General features: G+C 46.6%; 1 protein-coding gene across 1 annotated transcript in view; it reads left to right on the top strand.

Annotated features, from left to right (window-relative positions):
• Nucleotides 1–16111, top strand: part of GTF3C1 (general transcription factor IIIC subunit 1) — an 87510-nt gene that overhangs the window by 7668 nt on the left and 63731 nt on the right. Inside the window, 6 exon segments of the mRNA XM_012464615.3 lie at nt 3793–3812; nt 3815–3927; nt 3929–3969; nt 4212–4355; nt 8829–8925; nt 13780–13903. Coding sequence (XP_012320038.2) covers nt 3793–3812; nt 3815–3927; nt 3929–3969; nt 4212–4355; nt 8829–8925; nt 13780–13903 — 539 coding nt within the window.

Below are 16111 nucleotides of genomic sequence, written 5' to 3'. Positions count from 1 at the left end.
TAGTTAAACTTCAGCATGAGTTTTGGTGTGAAAAGGCCTCATCCAAAGCATAGTACTGCCTTTTCTCATTCTTTATTCTGGTCAGTCATACTCCCATGCACGTGGCTGTATAAGCCATAAACGTGGGACTCTCCTAGGCCCTAGTGTGATGTGATGTGCCCTGACCACACTAGGCAGAGATTTCAAACTGACCAAATCTGCCCACAGCTCTGTGTGCCCAGCATGGTATTCTGTTTGTTTTTGATTTTATTTCATTGCTCATATTTAAAAAACTGGATTTCTAGCTTTTCTTGAAAAATCACAAGATCTAGTTGCACTGAGACCGATTTTGTACAGAGTGATATAGGATAGGCCAGAATTCCCCTCAGCTGGCCATGTACTGCCTGGTTCCGCACACCCTGAGGCTGTGTTTGTGTGTGCTCCCTGCCCTCCTGATCGAGGCCCGGCAGGCCCTGTGTGATTGTGCCCCTGCCCACCCAGTGCTCCGACCTCAGCCCCCTCAATTTCTTCACTCTGTGCTGTGCTTCAGCCTCAACACCCTGGGGTCCTTTCTGTCTCAAGGCAATCCTTGTGCTGTTCCTCTGCCAAGAATATTCTGCCCTCAAGTCTTAGCATCGCCACATCATTAAGGCTTCAACCTGACTCCTCTGGAAGTGCCCCCCATTGCCCAGACACCATCATAGTACTCTTTATGGCACCAAAAATAGTTTTAAGTGTTTGTTTATGTAACTCTTTCCTCACTAGATTACACATTGCTCCAAGTCAAGGATTCCATCCTCCCTGTTCACCGCTGTGTCTCTCAGTTCTATAATATGCCAGGCACAAAGCTGCCCTTGTAGAAATACATGTTTGAAGTTGGAACCCCTGACCCATGTATGGAATCTGAACTCCCCAGCGCGGCATCAGAGGGCCATTGGGGATGTAGATGCTGGCCTCTCGAGCTTTCCTTCTGCTTTCTAGCTGGCTATGTACTCCAGACTTGGTAGCCGTACTGCACCACTTGCCTCCGGGAGCAGGCATGCTTCTTCATGCCTCTGTAACTGCAGCTTCTGCGTCCTTCCCCTTCTCCCTCTCCATCCGCCCAGCTCACTGCTAATGCAAGAGTCACCTCCTTGCCAGGCGTGCTGGTTCACACCTTTAATCCCAGCACTTTGTAAGGCTGAGGTGGGTGGATCACTTGAGGCCAGGAGTTCGAGACCAGCCTGGCCAACCTGGCAAAACCCTATCTGCTAAAAATACAAAAAATTAACCTGATGCAGTGGCGGGTGCCTGTAATCCCAGCTACTTGGGAGGCTGAGGCAGGAGAATCACTTGAGCTCTGGAGGCAGAGGTTGCAGTGAGCCAAGATCGCACCACTGCACTCCACCCTGGCAGGAAACTGTCTCAAAAAAAAAAAAAAAGGGTCACCTCTTTGAGGGTTTTTCCTTAATCCCTGTGCACACACTCTGTTTATACACTCAGGTTTGAATTAGGGCTTCTCATCTATGCCATTTTATAGCCTCAACAACTAGAGCTTTCTGTCAGAGGAGTTATGACCTCATACTAGAATTGTTCATTTGTTTTAAATTTTTTCTCTTTGAGTAGCCTGTGAGCTTCCTGAAGGTAGAAACTATTTTTATTTGTCTTGGTGTCCTGGTGTACTTCAAATGGTACTTAATTGGCATTTGATAACGTGTAAGATGACCATAGTCAACAAATTAAAACTAGCAGTAGTCGTCGAATAAGTTAATTGGCAATAATTAACAGAAACATTGGGATCATGACAGTGAAGGATAGTAAACTAGTAAGAGTAATGACATTTTAAAAGCAGCAAAGTAGTGCCTGTTTTCAAACCTTTTTCCCCCAACTGATCTGTTACAATGTAACTTCATAGCCTGTTTTGAGAAAAAAAGAGCATAGGTCCCAAGTTGGTGAAATTCAGATACATAAAGTAGACTCTGTCATGTATATTCACAACCTAACATTCTTTTTAAAGACAGACTATATGGGCTTCTGTGACTTAGGCAAAAGACTAATTACAGGTCTTAAACACTATGAAGACAGATGCAGTTAAGTTAAAACAAAGACAGCCTCTTTTTGTGTGTGTGCCTCCTTGGTGGTAGAAGTCAAGTCATCTGGTGTGGGGAAGAAGGAAGGAAAAGTGTCAGACTGAGTTGAATGGTGTGGTTGCTGAAGGACCTCGTGACCAGGCATCTGTAAATAAAAGGGCTGAGAAGAGTGGATATTGGCTCCCAATAAATGGAATTGGTAGCCTGTGAGTTTTTATATGTGGACCCTTGGTGACTCCTTCATCTGGGAAAGGGGAGTCCTTTACCTTAGGCCATTTCCTGCTGCTATAACAGAATATCACAAACTGGGTAATTTATAAAGAACAGAAATTTATTTGGTTCATGGTTCGAGGGGCTGGGAAGTTCAAGAGTATGTCACCAGCATCTGGCAAGGACATCCCACTCCTGAGATAACTAACCCACTCCCACGATAAGAGCGTTAATGCATTCATCAGGGCAGAGCAGAGCTCTCCTGGCCCAGTCACCTCTTAAAGGTTCTTCCCCTTCATACTGTTACAATGGAAATCAAGTTTCTAACACATGAACTTTCGGGGGACACATTCCAACTTCAGTCTTCTCCGGTTGAGTAACTTGATGCCAAAGAGTGAGGGAGGGATGGGTGGGATCTCCCAGCTGTGAGGCTGGGGCTTGGACTCTGAAAGTGGGTAAATGGAGCGGGTCAGTTTGCTCAAGATGTTGGTACAATTGAGTAGGCCAGGCACTGTGGCAGAGGCTCCAACAGGGGTGGGGAATGCACAGTCAGGACTGTTTGGCGTCAGCACAGAAATGCGTCTTCTCACTTGGGCGGTCCTCACATGCCTTGCTAGGAAGTGGTTTTGGCCTCTTTCCGTGCATTCTTTCTCACACATCAATTTAGTAGAAGGAACTAATGATTTGTGCAAGGTCTGGCCTTCCATGGTAAAGTCAAAATTAGACTGCAGGTCCACTGATTGCACAGTTGATTGTTTTTGACTCTGAAGATTGTTTTAGCAGTCCAGCTCAGTAGGCTAGTTCATTTACTCAACCAATGTATACAGAGCCCCTATTATCACTCAGATTAATTATTCTAGGCACTAAGAATGTCCTGGTGAACAGGTTGACAATATACCTGCTCTGATGGCACTTATATTTGAATGAGGGAAACTGACAAGAAAGTTGGCAAAAAGAAATATATATATGTGTAGTCATTTCTGAGAGTGCTAAGCGCTATGAAGATTATGGAAATGGTGGAGGTGAGGCTGGAACTCCAGTTGGCGTTTTATGGAAGGCCTGAGAAGTTGACAGCTGGGCTGTGACCTGAATGATGAGAAGAAATCAGTCACCTAAAGATCTGGAGGAAGAGCAGCCAGGCCGAGGAAACAACAAGGGCAGCACCCCTGAGCCTTGTCTTAGGAACAGGAAGGATCCTGTGGGTGAGGGGCAGCCTGGGGAGGATGAGCAAGGCAAGGAGGACTGGGCCATGGAGAGCCTTCCAGGAGGAATGGGATGAGGAGTTGGATTTGGTCTGAGCACCTTTGCGAGCCCTGTAGGGTTTTCAGCAAAGAAAAAAGCCTTGTTCCTTCATGCTCTGTTCCTTCAGCATGCTATACTTCTAAGACTGAAAACTTGCTTAGCTTAATTTTGGGATCGTGTGAACTCCTGGGAAGAAGCAGAAAATGAGGATTCTGCTCATGTCTTTTTCATATCTCAGTTTTCCTGTAATCAGTTAAACTTACTTCTTCATGCAGTTGTTTCCGATTTGCAGGTGGGGGAAGAAACTGATCATCGTTGCCTCCCAGGCCATGCGGTACAGGGCCTTGATAGGCCAGGAGGGGGATCCGGACCTGAAGCTGCCCGACTTCTCCTATTGCATCCTGGAGCGGTTAGGCCGGTCCAGGTGGCAAGGGGAGCTCCAGCGAGACCTGCACACCACTGCTTTCAAGTAAGTGGGAGGATTTGCTTCTCTGCTTTAAATTGCATGTCATTGCACCCTGAACCCCAAACACAGGGGCCTGCTGCGGTATCTTCCCCAAGGCGTGGCTTTTTGTTTCTAGGCCATTGTCTCAGTGACTATTAGGTTGGCTGGACAGGAGGTGTGTGTCTCTGGTGTTCATGTACACATGGGAGACTCTGTACTTTGATAAAGCTACCAGCAAAGCAAATAACACAGCTCTTCTCCTCCAGGGTTGATGCTGGGAAGTTGCACTATCACAGAAAAATTTTGAACAAAAATGGGCTAATTACGATGCAGTCTCATGTGATCCGATTACCCACTGGAGCCCAGCAACACTCAATCCTCCTCCTACTGAACCGGTTTCATGTGGACAGGTATGGTTTGTAGTGATCACAACCTTAGGTTTTTTAGTTTCAGCCATGTGTAGTAAAACTCGTAGGGGCAGCTGGGTACGGTGGCTCATGCCTGTAATTGTAGCACTTTGGGAGGCTGAGATGGGAGAATTGCTTGAGGCCAAGAGTTCCAGACCAACCTGGGCAACTCAACAAGACCGCGTCTTTATAAAAATAAAAAATTAGCTGGATGTGGTGGCGCACACCTGTAGTCCCAGCTACTTAGAAGGCTGAGGTGGGAGGATCGCTTGGGCCCAGGAATTTGAGGCTCCAGTGAGCCATGATTGCACTGCTATACTCCAGCCTGAGTGACAGAGTAAGATCCCGTCTCTTAAGAAAAATAATAATAATAGAAGCCAAATCAGAATATGACCATAGCTTTTTAAAAAAAGATATTTGATATGTTTCTTGTGAAAATAAGTCCTACTTGTTTAGAAAACCTGGAAACTATGTATAAAAGAGGGACAATAGGAACCATTAACATTTTGGTGACATTTTGGGGAGATGTAAAAATAAAAATAAGTCAGATTTAATTTGTTGTGGTGGTAGAATTGTAGTTGAATTATGTCAGTTTCAGATTGGATGTTTTGCAGCACTCAACCATAATAACCTATATGGATGAGATGGCAAGGTTCTGCTCAATGATAACAATGTGTGATGTTCCCATTTTAACGGGATATTATTGTCCAGACGACACAGCAGACTGGTAAAATGTGCACATTCCCTTCTGAGGACCAGGGAGGCTCTGGGAGTGAGTAGGTTATCTCTGACTCATCCTTGGTGTTGGGGTAGCTAATTACTTGGCACAGGAATGAGGGACAGAAAAGTTTCATCACTCTGCAGAGGTCCCAGACACACTGCCCAACCTCCTGCCTTTTTTTGTGGGAGGGGCAGAAGCCAGGATGGGAAACGGTCAAGCTGGCACAGGGCCTGGGAAGAGCAGCCCTTGGCTGAGGAAGCTCTGAGCCCCTCAGTACCTGGCCATCAGGTCTCTGGAGTGAAAGTAGGCAGCTCTGAGGGATAGTCAGGAGAGGGGGATGCATTCTCCAAAAAGGAGGGGAATGATTCCATGTAAATGTTAAAGTTTACAGTGCACATGGGTTGGCCCAAAGAAAGTGCTTGGCACGTGTGTGTAGACTCTATTGACTGCGGATCTCCAGGGTTGAAAATCATCATTGCTGCACCTCTGTTAAATGTCTGCCTCCCATATTCAAGTGATTCTTCTCCCTTAGCCTCCCTAGTAGCTGGGGCTATAGGTACCTGCCACCATACCCAGTTAATTTGCATATTTTTAGTAGAGACGGGGTTTTGCCATGTCGGCCAGACTGATCTCAAACTCCCGACCTCAAGTGATCCACCCACCTTGGCCTCCCAAAGTGCTGGGATTATAGGCGTGAGCCACTGCACCCGGCTACACAAAATTTGTGAGTTCCCGAAAACTTAACTAGCAATAGCCTATTGACCAGAAGCCTTACAAATAATACAAAGTTAGTTAACACATAATTTGTTCCATGTGTTGTATCCCATTCTTGTATTATTACAATAAAGTAGACTAGAGAAAAGAAAATGTAATTAAGAAAACACATTTATGGCCGGGCACAGTGGCTCATGCCTGTAATCCCAGCACTTTGGGAGGCCGAGACGGGCGGATCACAAGGTCAGGAGCTTGAGACCAGCCCAGTCAAGATGGTGAAACCCCGTCTTTACTAAAAAAAAAAGAAATACAAAAATTAGCTGGGCATGGTGGCGTGTGCCTGTAATCCCAGCTATTCGGGAGGCTGAGGCAGGAGAATTGCTTGAACCTGGGAGGCGGAGGTTGCAGTGAGCCAAGATCACGTCATTGCACCCAAGCCTGGGCGACAGAGGGAGACTGTCTGAAAAAAAAAAGAAAACACATTTACAATACTGTACTGTGTTTACTGATACCATAAGTTTACATTGTCTGTTAACAAGATAAATTGTCTGAAATGGCGGGCAGCGGCAGCTGCAGACCTCACCGTACAGTTCACGTCAAGCAATTTAACTTTTTCTTGAAGTGTCATGACTTTTCTCTGCTTCTTGGGAGCATTTCCAGCATCACTAGTGGCACTTTATATGGGTCCCATGGTATTAGTCAAGGTTTATGGTATTGCACTAAACACGAGTAAAAATACGTGAGAACTACAAGAGATCACTTTTTACTGCAATAAGCAATTTACTAGAGAGGAACTGCTCACACAGAGATGATGAGTGTCACATGGGATCTTTTTTTTTTAGACAGTCTTGCTCTGTTGCTGAGGCTGGAGTGCAGTGGCACAATCTTGGCTCACTGCAACTTCCACCTCCTGGGTTGAAGCGATTCTCCTGCCTCAGCCTCTCAAGTAGCTGGTACTACAAGCATGTGCCACCACACTCGGCTAATTTTTTTGTATTTTTAGTAGAGACGGGGTTTCATCATGTTGGTCAAAATCAGAGTGGCATGCAGTGACCTCAGGTGATCTGCCCACCTTGGCCTCCCAAAGTGCTGAGATTATAGGCGTAAGCCGCCACGCCCTGCCCACCACATGGCATTTTTAAGCCACTACTCACAACACTTAAGCTTACCACAATAGCAACAGGAGGTTGCTACGAAGTTATTAACAGTAGTACACGGTGTATTACAGTTAATTCTATGCAGATATTATTTCATCCTGCATCTTCATGTTTGTTTACATTTCCTCATCTGCACATGGCACCATGTATGCTCTGTAAATGGTTGCATAACTTTTGATTAACTTTTTATAATACATTTGTGTTTATTTTATGATAATTTAATGATGAAATAGACTAGTATCCACATATATTTTATGCATTAATGGCATACCTTTTTCTTAATTTTTTCAATATTCCTAACATCATACAGTTCGTCTGAGTTTTCTCAAACTGTCACAAACTCCAAAAAGTTTTGTAATATATTTTTACATATTTTCTAATATATTTTTTCAATAAATATGAAAAATCTGCATATAAGTGGACCCACCCAGTTCAAACCCATGTTGTCCAAGAGCCAACTGTACAGTATTGGAGAGAATTGTCTTTTATGACTTCACATTTTAATTGGGCCATACTGTCCATTAGTTAAGTAACTGTCTTACTAAACTCTTACCTTGTGTGTAGCCTGTGCTCTGCCAAGAACACAGGGTGGCAGCCATAGGGTAGGAGAGAGAACACTGGATTCAGTCAAGATCTGGGTTTCCATCTTTGCCCCTCACCTGGGCAAAGTCACTGACCTCTTTGAACCACTGTTGTCTCTTGTGTTAAATGGCTGTGACACAGTGCCTCCTATGCAGAGTGGTTCATATGCATGAACTGCCTGTCTCTCCATTTATTTCATTCATTGAGAGGCAGTAGAGATGGAGAAGTGGGTTCAGTTTCTTGCTCCCATATGTGTGCTCTCCCTCTCCCTAGGACTGTAAGTCAAGCCAAGCTGTGTTTGTCTAGCTGAACAGGCCACAAGGTTCCTCCCTGCACCCTTCTCTGAGCTCCCCCTAGACATACACAGTCAAGAGTCCTCAGTGTTTTTTAGTAGCTTCCTTTGGTGGCTGTTAGCTTGGAAGCATTGATTATGACATCCGCCTCAGGGTAGAAATGAGATGGAAGGTGGACTCGGTCACACCAGTGTTGTCAGGAACAGAAACCAGAGCCTCAGAATCAGAGTGGCGTGCAACGTAGTGAGGAGAGGACTGAATTTAGAGGAAGAGGACCTAGATTTGTGTCTCCAGCCTGAACTTTGGTAAAGCCTGTTCACTTTGTGGAATAACCCCCATCCTTCCTCACCAAATGATTTGTTTTTTGTTTTTCTTTGAGACAGAGTCTCACTCTGTCATCCAGGCTGGAGTACAATGGCACGATCTCGTCTCACTGCAACCTCTGCCTTCCAGGTTCAAGCAATTCTCCCACCTCAGCCTCCCGAGTAGCTGGGATTACAGGCGCGCCCACTACCACATCCAGCTAATTTTTATATTTTTAGTAGAGATGGGGTTTCACCACATTGGCCAGGCTGGTCTCAAACTCCTGACCTCAAGCAATCTGCCTGCCGTGGCCTCCCAAAGCGCTGAGTTTAGAGGCTTGAGCCACCGCTCACGGACCCTCACCAAATGATTTGTAAGAAGATATATGTGATACGTCCTAAACTTCAAAGTATTGTAAAAATGAAAAGTGCTTTACAGAATCAAGTCATGCAGGTTTTAGTCCTAGAGTCTAGTCTATACATTGCCTCTAGAAAGGTGGCCGTAGACTTGATGAAACCACTCACAGCCAGTCTCTCCACCTGTAGAAGGTAGGAGATGGGCTGGATGATCTTTGAAATGTAAAACATTCTGTCATTTGTTGTCAGATAATTAAGTCAAGTCTTGCTTTGTCATCTTTAAAAAACAGGCTGTAAATATTGACTTCAGCAACAGGTTTAAAAAAATAAACTGCTTGGTGTTCTTGCAGGAGAAGCAAATACGACATCCTCATGGAGAAGCTTTCTGGCATGCTGAGCACGCGGACTAACCACATAGAGACACTGGGAAAGCTGAGGGAAGAGCTGGTGAGCCTGGGGGTTCCCACGGGTGGGGCTGGGTGTGATCTGTACCACAGCCAGGAGGGCTTGTCAGGCTTAGATGAATGAATGGCAACCCAAAGCTGTATTCTGGACTTGTCGAAAATGGGATTTTTCCTTTGGTTTTTGTGTTTTTCTTTTCTTTTTTGAGATGGAGTCTCACTCTATTGCCTTGGCTGGAGTGCGGTGGTGCAATCTTGGCTCACTGTGGCCTTCGCCTCCCAGGTTCAAGCGATTCTCCTGCCTCAGCCTCCCGAGTACAGGCGCATACCACCACACCCTGCTAATTTTCGTATTTTTTGTAGAGAAAGGTTTTCACCATGTTGGCCAAGCTGGTCTCCTGACCTCAAGTGATCCGTCCACCTCAGCCTCTCAAAGTGCTGGGATTATAGGCGTGCGCCACCTTGCCCGGCTGTTTTTTAGAATGAGAGAGTGCTCTGTCCTTCATATAAATTCTTGCCTTTGCCTGGCTTCCATTTTTCCCCTGGAGTCTATTCTAGGACTTATTATCAAAGTTCAGACAGAATAGGAAAACATGGCATTTAGGTTTACTTCTGTAATCAAGCTTGTGATCTTGTACCCAGTGGTTTTGTACTGAAATAGCAGAGTGGCTGTCCTGAGGGGGAGGGGAGAGGACGCAGGGAGGAAGGCAGCTGTTGACCTGCTTCATCTTTGGTCCCGGGAGCAGAGGCTGTGGTGAAGGGAGCGGGAGAGGAAGAAAGGTGGAGCAGCGCTGCTTCCAGTCTGATTGGAAGTTTTCAGTGCAAGTTAGGAAAGAGCCAGTGTTAGAGACGGGAAGGAAACAAGATTGCCCTGTGTGGGGGGGAAACCAGAACTTAAAACTGAACATTTGATATCAAGCTCTTTGGTTACTAGTAATTAGTCCCCTAATGAGTGGTCTTCAGTCTGACTGTAGTCACCAGGGCAGTCCTTGTTCTGTCCCTGCGTTGCATCAGTGGAGTTCTAGTCTCTCATTTCATTGTTCACAGGGGGAGGAGGTGTCTTCCGAATTGCTAGATTCACTGCCTGCCTGAGCCTCTTTAAAGCAGTGGTTACAGTCTGGAGGCTTGTGGGCCAGACTTGGTCTGTTAAAAATAAATTTGACCTAGCATTTTTTAAGAAATTGAGATTTTCTGTAAAATCGAGGTTTCCAGTTTGTCTGGAGAAACAGGAAGCCTGGGCCTCCCATCTCTCCTAATAGCAGTTAGCTGGAACTAGTTGTGCACTGCTGGGTCCCCCACAGTCCACCTGCTTCCTGTCACCTCTCAGACACGATGCAGGAAGTCAGGGCCATTTGTCATTCCATGAGAACTGCTGTTTATAGTAGGGGAGAAGGGTTTTGCTTCTCTGTGTCTGAGTTTATCAGAGTAGAAAATAAAAGGTAGATGGAGAAGGCCTCTATCAGGAAACCCTGGCAGAAATGAAGGAATTTCCTACCGGCTTAATAAACAAATACCTGGCCACCATGTTAGTTGATGTTACTTGCCCAGCCCATGCAGACCTTGGAGATTGAAACCCTCCCTCCTACCAAGTCACTCGGGGGCAGGGAAGCGGGGCTAGCCTGGTTTCAGGTCAGTCCTGTGGACTGTGTAAGCAGCAAGCCTTGACTGTTACTGGACAGCCTTTCACCTGTTTATTCAACAAAATACTTCAGGGAGCGTGTATGTTGAGTTAGAACTGTGTTCCATAAGATGGTGAAAGTTAGCCAGGATGACAGGTGTCACACTGTCATGGAGCTGTCTAACCGGAAGGGCAGGTATGTGAACATACACCTAGAAAGATGCAGCCGAGCCGGGAGAGGGAGAGGAAGAGGGTGCTTTGTTTAGAGAACTGGGGAAAGCCTCAGAGCTGTGCCAAAAGCATAGTCCAGCTGGGCTTTTCCCCACAGAAGCAGAGGGTTGGTGGCATTTGAGAGAAAGAAGAAGAGCTGGTGCAAAGGCATGAGTTGTGGAAGGCCATTGGATATGCTTAGAAGTGGGCAGTAATCCACAGGGCAGCCGGTGCTGCGTGTGGCTGGACAGGAAGGTAGGGGCCGGATCAGAAAGGTCTGGCATGTTGGCTGAGGAGTAGGGACTAAAGCCTTACACACTACTGCTGGCCGTGTAGAAATGAAGTTTTTAGCCAGGCGCGGTGGCATGCACCTGTAGTCCCGGCTACTTGGGAGACTAAGACAGGAGAATCACTTGAGCCTGAGAGGTGGAGGTCTAGGCAGATGAGCTGGCGGAGGGAAGCGGATGGGAAGCAGGTGGTGAGGTGGTGGCCATGAGGGCTGGAATTGTTTGAGAAACATTTTGGAGGTGAAACTAGCAGGACACGGTGAGCACCTGCACTGGGATGTAGAGATGACCGGAGAAGGAGGATCTCAGGGTGAAGCTGTTGTGTTTGGCTGGGATGGCTGCTGCTCACTGAGGCAGCGCAAAGGCAGGCTGGTGAGGCAGGCATCGCATCTACTTGCTCACTCTGAGCCCCCATGTTGGAGATGGTGCCTGGCCCCCTGTAGATGCTCAGTAAATATTTGCCGAATGAGAGTTGAATAAATAGAGAGGACGGAAAATGGAGCAGATGTGGGTGAGGAGGAGGCACAGGACAAATCTGAGTTTCAGACGTATTGGGTATGAAGATCTTCCACAACAATCCCCTGGTGATGTCTAGTCGGCAGCTGGAAATTGGGGTCACAGAGAGCTGAGCAGGATTCCATGAATAATTAGCCTATAGATGAGGCCGAGGCCATGAATATGGATGCTGCCTTTTGGGGGGATTTGGTATGAAGATTCGCTGCCTTTCTCTTTTTGCTGGCCAGATTGTGCGAGTCATTGATGGCAGCCCCCCAGAAGGTAAGACTACATCATCCTTCCCCTCTTAGGATGGTCCAGGGCTTAGTACCATATGTCAAGGGCTGGGATCTGATGGATGAGTTTCCATGGGGTCTTTTTATGACGCTGGGGCACTGCCATATTAACATAGATGCCATTTACAAGCCAGTGGCTTTGAATGAGCCGTATGTGAGTCATCTGTATTGTTTTGATAGCCATATGTTCTGCTACCCGAGGGCCTGAGCTCTGGGTAGCTGGGAGGTAACCACACTTGTGGCAGCAGCAGCCCATAGACATTTGCTCTCTGTCTCTCCCCCAGAGTGTAAGAGGAAACCTGTAAGACTTCATGAACAGCTGTCAGTCATGAGTGCCTCCTGCTGTTCGTTCCTTTGCTGAGAGCTGTGGTAACCTGCCTTACTCTTCCAGGGGCTTCCAAATCAAATGCCATCGGTGCCCAGGAGGGTGATACCCATGAGCAAAATGGGCCAAGTGTAAAAAAAATTTTCAGGTTTAAGAAATTAACGTTCCTCTTAACTACTGTTAGAGAAAAACAGCACAAAAATGGTGATAAATGGCAACTGACCTTCAGTTTCATTGTCGGAGAGTCTGATGGGGTGCAAAGACTGTGGCCCCCTGGAGCCGGGCAGGCCCTGCTGAAGAGCAGCTGGTTGAGGTTCCTGATGACTGTTGCTGGGAGGAGCTGTGGTCCTAGCATTGGCTGCCAGATCTGAGCTTTTCAAGAGAAGCCGGAATCTGGGTCTTTTTGTATGTGAAATTGCTCACTTTTCAATTTTGGCAAGTAAATTACTTTCTTTTATAAAACATTATGTCAGTTTTTAAAAGCACGGCATGCACTGGAGGTTGCTGTTGGTCACCTCTGCAGGGGAGATGTTTCTAGGATCTTTTTTTTGAGACAGAGTCTTGCTCTGTTGCCAGGCGCTAGGCTGGAGTGCAGTGGTGTGATCTTGGCTCACTGCAACCTCCGCCTCCCGGGTTCAAACAATTCTCCTGCCTCATCCTCCCGGGTAGCTGGGACTACAGGCGCACACCACCACCCCCAGCTAATTTTTTTTGTATTTTTAGTAGAGACGGGGTTTCACCATGTTGGCCAGGATGGTCTTGATCTCTTGACCTCGTGATCTGCCCACCTCGGCCTCCCAAAGTGCTGGGATTACAGGCATGAGCCACCACACCCGGCCCCTAGGATCATTTTGGTCTTCAGCCTTGCAAACATAGGAGTGATGGGATGGAAATGCATACCTATTATCATTCTGTTGTAACTTCATAGATGACATTTTTAAAATTTTTACAATTTCTTTTTTTTTGTTTGAGACAGAGTCTCACTCTGTCACCCAGGCTGGAGTGCAATGGCTCGATCTCAGCTCACTGCAACCTCCGCCTCCCTGGTTCAAGGAGTTCTCACCCTCAGCCTCCCGAGTAGCTGGGACTACAGGAACATGCCACTGCACACAGCTAATTTTTGTGTTTTTGGTAGAGACGGGGTTTCACTGTGTTGGCCAGGCTGGTCCGGACTCTTGGCCTTAAGTGTTCTGCCTGCCTCAGCCTCCCAAAGTGCTGGGATTATAGGCGTCAGCCACTGCATCCAGCCTATAAAATTTCTTAACCGATTTCTTTCCCTTTTTCCTCCACTGCATGTGGGAGGCAGGGGTATGTGTCTGTGTGTGTGTTTGTATTAATAATACACTTACATGGTTAAAAAAACATGAAAAGGTATCAGATGAAGTCACCAGTCTCCACTCCTGCCTGCATCATTCCCACTCCACGCACCTTTCTGAGATCTGGCAAGATGAATCTCTTTCTCCCTCTCTAATCAAAAAGTAGAATCCTTTATATCCTGCTCTGGACCTTGTTTTCATCCCTTGACAAGGAGCTTGGCAGGCTTTCCTTGTTAGTACCTCAAGATAATCAATTAATTCAGGTCCTGAACTTGTGTTCATTTACATGACTTTCTAGTCATTTCTGACGGGTTGCCAAGTCTAACAGTAGCTTTTAAATTGTGTTTTGGCAGGGGCTGTGTGAAAGGACATTTAAGCGTCTGTACCAGTATATGCTGAATGCCGGGCTAGCCAAGGTGGTGTCTCTTCGCTTGCAAGAGATCCACCCTGAATGTGGACCTTGTAAGACAAAGAAAGGTAACGCAGAGTCTCAGCTTCTGTTCGCTTGGCTGGCTGGCTCTCACTTCTCTCTTCTAAGCTTCAGCCTCTCAGATCACATTCTGCCTTGCGGCATGACGATTTCACATATTTATTCAACTCTACGCTTCAGTGCCTGGCTCAGGACTGTCCATGTAAAAAGTGCCCAGAAAATATTTGCTGAACAAACTTCCAACAGACATCTCTGTGGTGTACTCCAAAATCATAGTTTTATGGTGCCCAAATAAACAAGTTCATCCTTTCCTCCTTGTACTAAGCCACTGTATTCTCCTCCTTTTTCTTTTTCTTTCTTTTTTTTTTTTTTTCTTGAGATGGAGTTTTGTTCTTGTTGCCCAGGCTGGAGTGCAGTGGCTTGATCTTGGCTCACTGCAACCTCTGCCTTTCTGGTTCAAGTGATTCTCCTGACTCAGCCTCCTGAGCAGTTGGGATTACAGGCATGCGTCACCATGCCCAGCTAATTTTTGTATTTTTAGTAGAGAAAGGGTTTCTCCATGTTGGTCAGGCTGGTTTTGAACTCTCAACCTGAGGTGATCCACCTGCCTGGCCTCCCAAAGTGCTGGGATTACAGGCGTGAGCCACTGAACCCGGCTTTTTTTTTTTTAAAGGCAGAATCTCACTCTTGTCGCCCAGGCTAGAGTGCAATAGTGAGATCTCTGCTCACTGCAACCTCTGTCTTCTAGGTTCAAGTGATTCTTCTGCCTCAACCTCACGAGTTAGAAAGGAATACAAGCGCCTATCACCATGCCTGGCTAATTTTTTGTATTTTTACTAGAGACAGTGTTTCACCATGTTGGCCAGGCTGGTCTCAAACTCATGACCTCAGGTGATCCACCCACCTCAGCCTCCTAAAATGCTGGGATTACAGGTGTGAGCCACCATGCCCAGCCTCTTCTCTTTTCTTTTCTTTTCTTTTTTTTGAGACAGGGTCTTTTCTCTGTTGCCCAGGCTGTAGTGCAGTGGTGTCTTCTTGGCTCATTGAAATCTCCACTTCTTGGGCTCAAATGATCCTCCCACCTCAGCCGTCCAAGCAGCTGGGAATATAGGCATGAGAATACCACACAGTACAGAGCTGGGAATACCACACCGACTCATTTTTAAATTTTTTTGTAGAGACAGTCTCGCCATGTTGCCCAGGCTGGTCTCAAACTCCTGGACTCAAGTGATCCACCTGCGTCAGCCCAGCAAAGTGCTGGGATTACAGGCATGAACCACCACTCCCAACCACTCGCCATTTTTAGCCAGCCTTTGTGAAGTGCCTATTCTGTATCGCATGATCGCGTTATCTAGCCCTGTAAGGTTGGTGGCATTGTCACCATTTTATATGGAAGAAAATTAAAGTGAAGAGATGCTGAGTAACTTACGGAAGGTTAAACAATCAGTATGCGCCAGGTGCGGTGGCTCACGCCTGTAATCCTAACACTTTGGGAGGCTGAGGCAGGCAGATCACCTGAGGTCAGGAGTTCAAGACCAGCCTGACCAATATGGTGAAACCCCGTCTTTATAAAAAAAAAAAAAAACAATCAGTACGCAGCCTGATTGATAGGATCTGAGCTTTCTTTTTTTTTTTTTTGAGATGGAGTTTCGCTCTTGTTACCCAGGCTGGAGTGCAATGGCGCCATCTCAGCTCACCGCAACCTCCGCCTTCTGGGTTCAGGCAATTCTCCTGCCTCAGCCTCCTGAGTAGCTGGGATTACAGGCACGCGCCACCATGCCCAGCTAATTTTTTGTATTTTTAGTAGAGACGGGGTTTCACCATGTTGACCAGGACAGTCTTGATCTCTTGACCTCGTGATCTGCCCACCTCGGCCTCTCAAAGTGCTGGGATTACAGGCGTGAGCCACCACGTCCAGCCCCGGATCTGAGCTTTCTAAGACAGTTAACCTAAGGAGCATGGCCTATGAAACTTTAAAAACCTTGCTTAGGCCATAGGCTAGGTGTGGTGGCTTGTGCCTGTAATCCTAGCACTTTAGGAGGCCAAGGCAGGCAGATCACCTTAGGTCAGGAGTTCAGACCAGCCTGGCTAACAGGGTTTCTACTAAAAATACAAAATATTAGCCGAATGTGGTGACACATCCCAGCTACTTGGGAGGCTGAGGCAGGAGAATTGCTTGAACCTGGGAGGTGAAGGTTGTAGTGAGCTGAGATTGCGCCATGGCACTCCAGCTTGGGCAACAAGAAGAAAACTCC

The sequence above is a fragment of the Aotus nancymaae genome, unplaced genomic scaffold (assembly GCF_030222135.1).
Source record: "Aotus nancymaae isolate 86718 unplaced genomic scaffold, 86718_ANA_hifiasm-v0.15.2.pri h1tg000049l, whole genome shotgun sequence".
Classification (NCBI taxonomy): Eukaryota; Metazoa; Chordata; class Mammalia; order Primates; family Aotidae; genus Aotus; species Aotus nancymaae.
The sequence above is the reverse complement of the archived record's forward strand: the minus strand, read 5'-3'. Positions and strand labels throughout refer to the sequence as shown.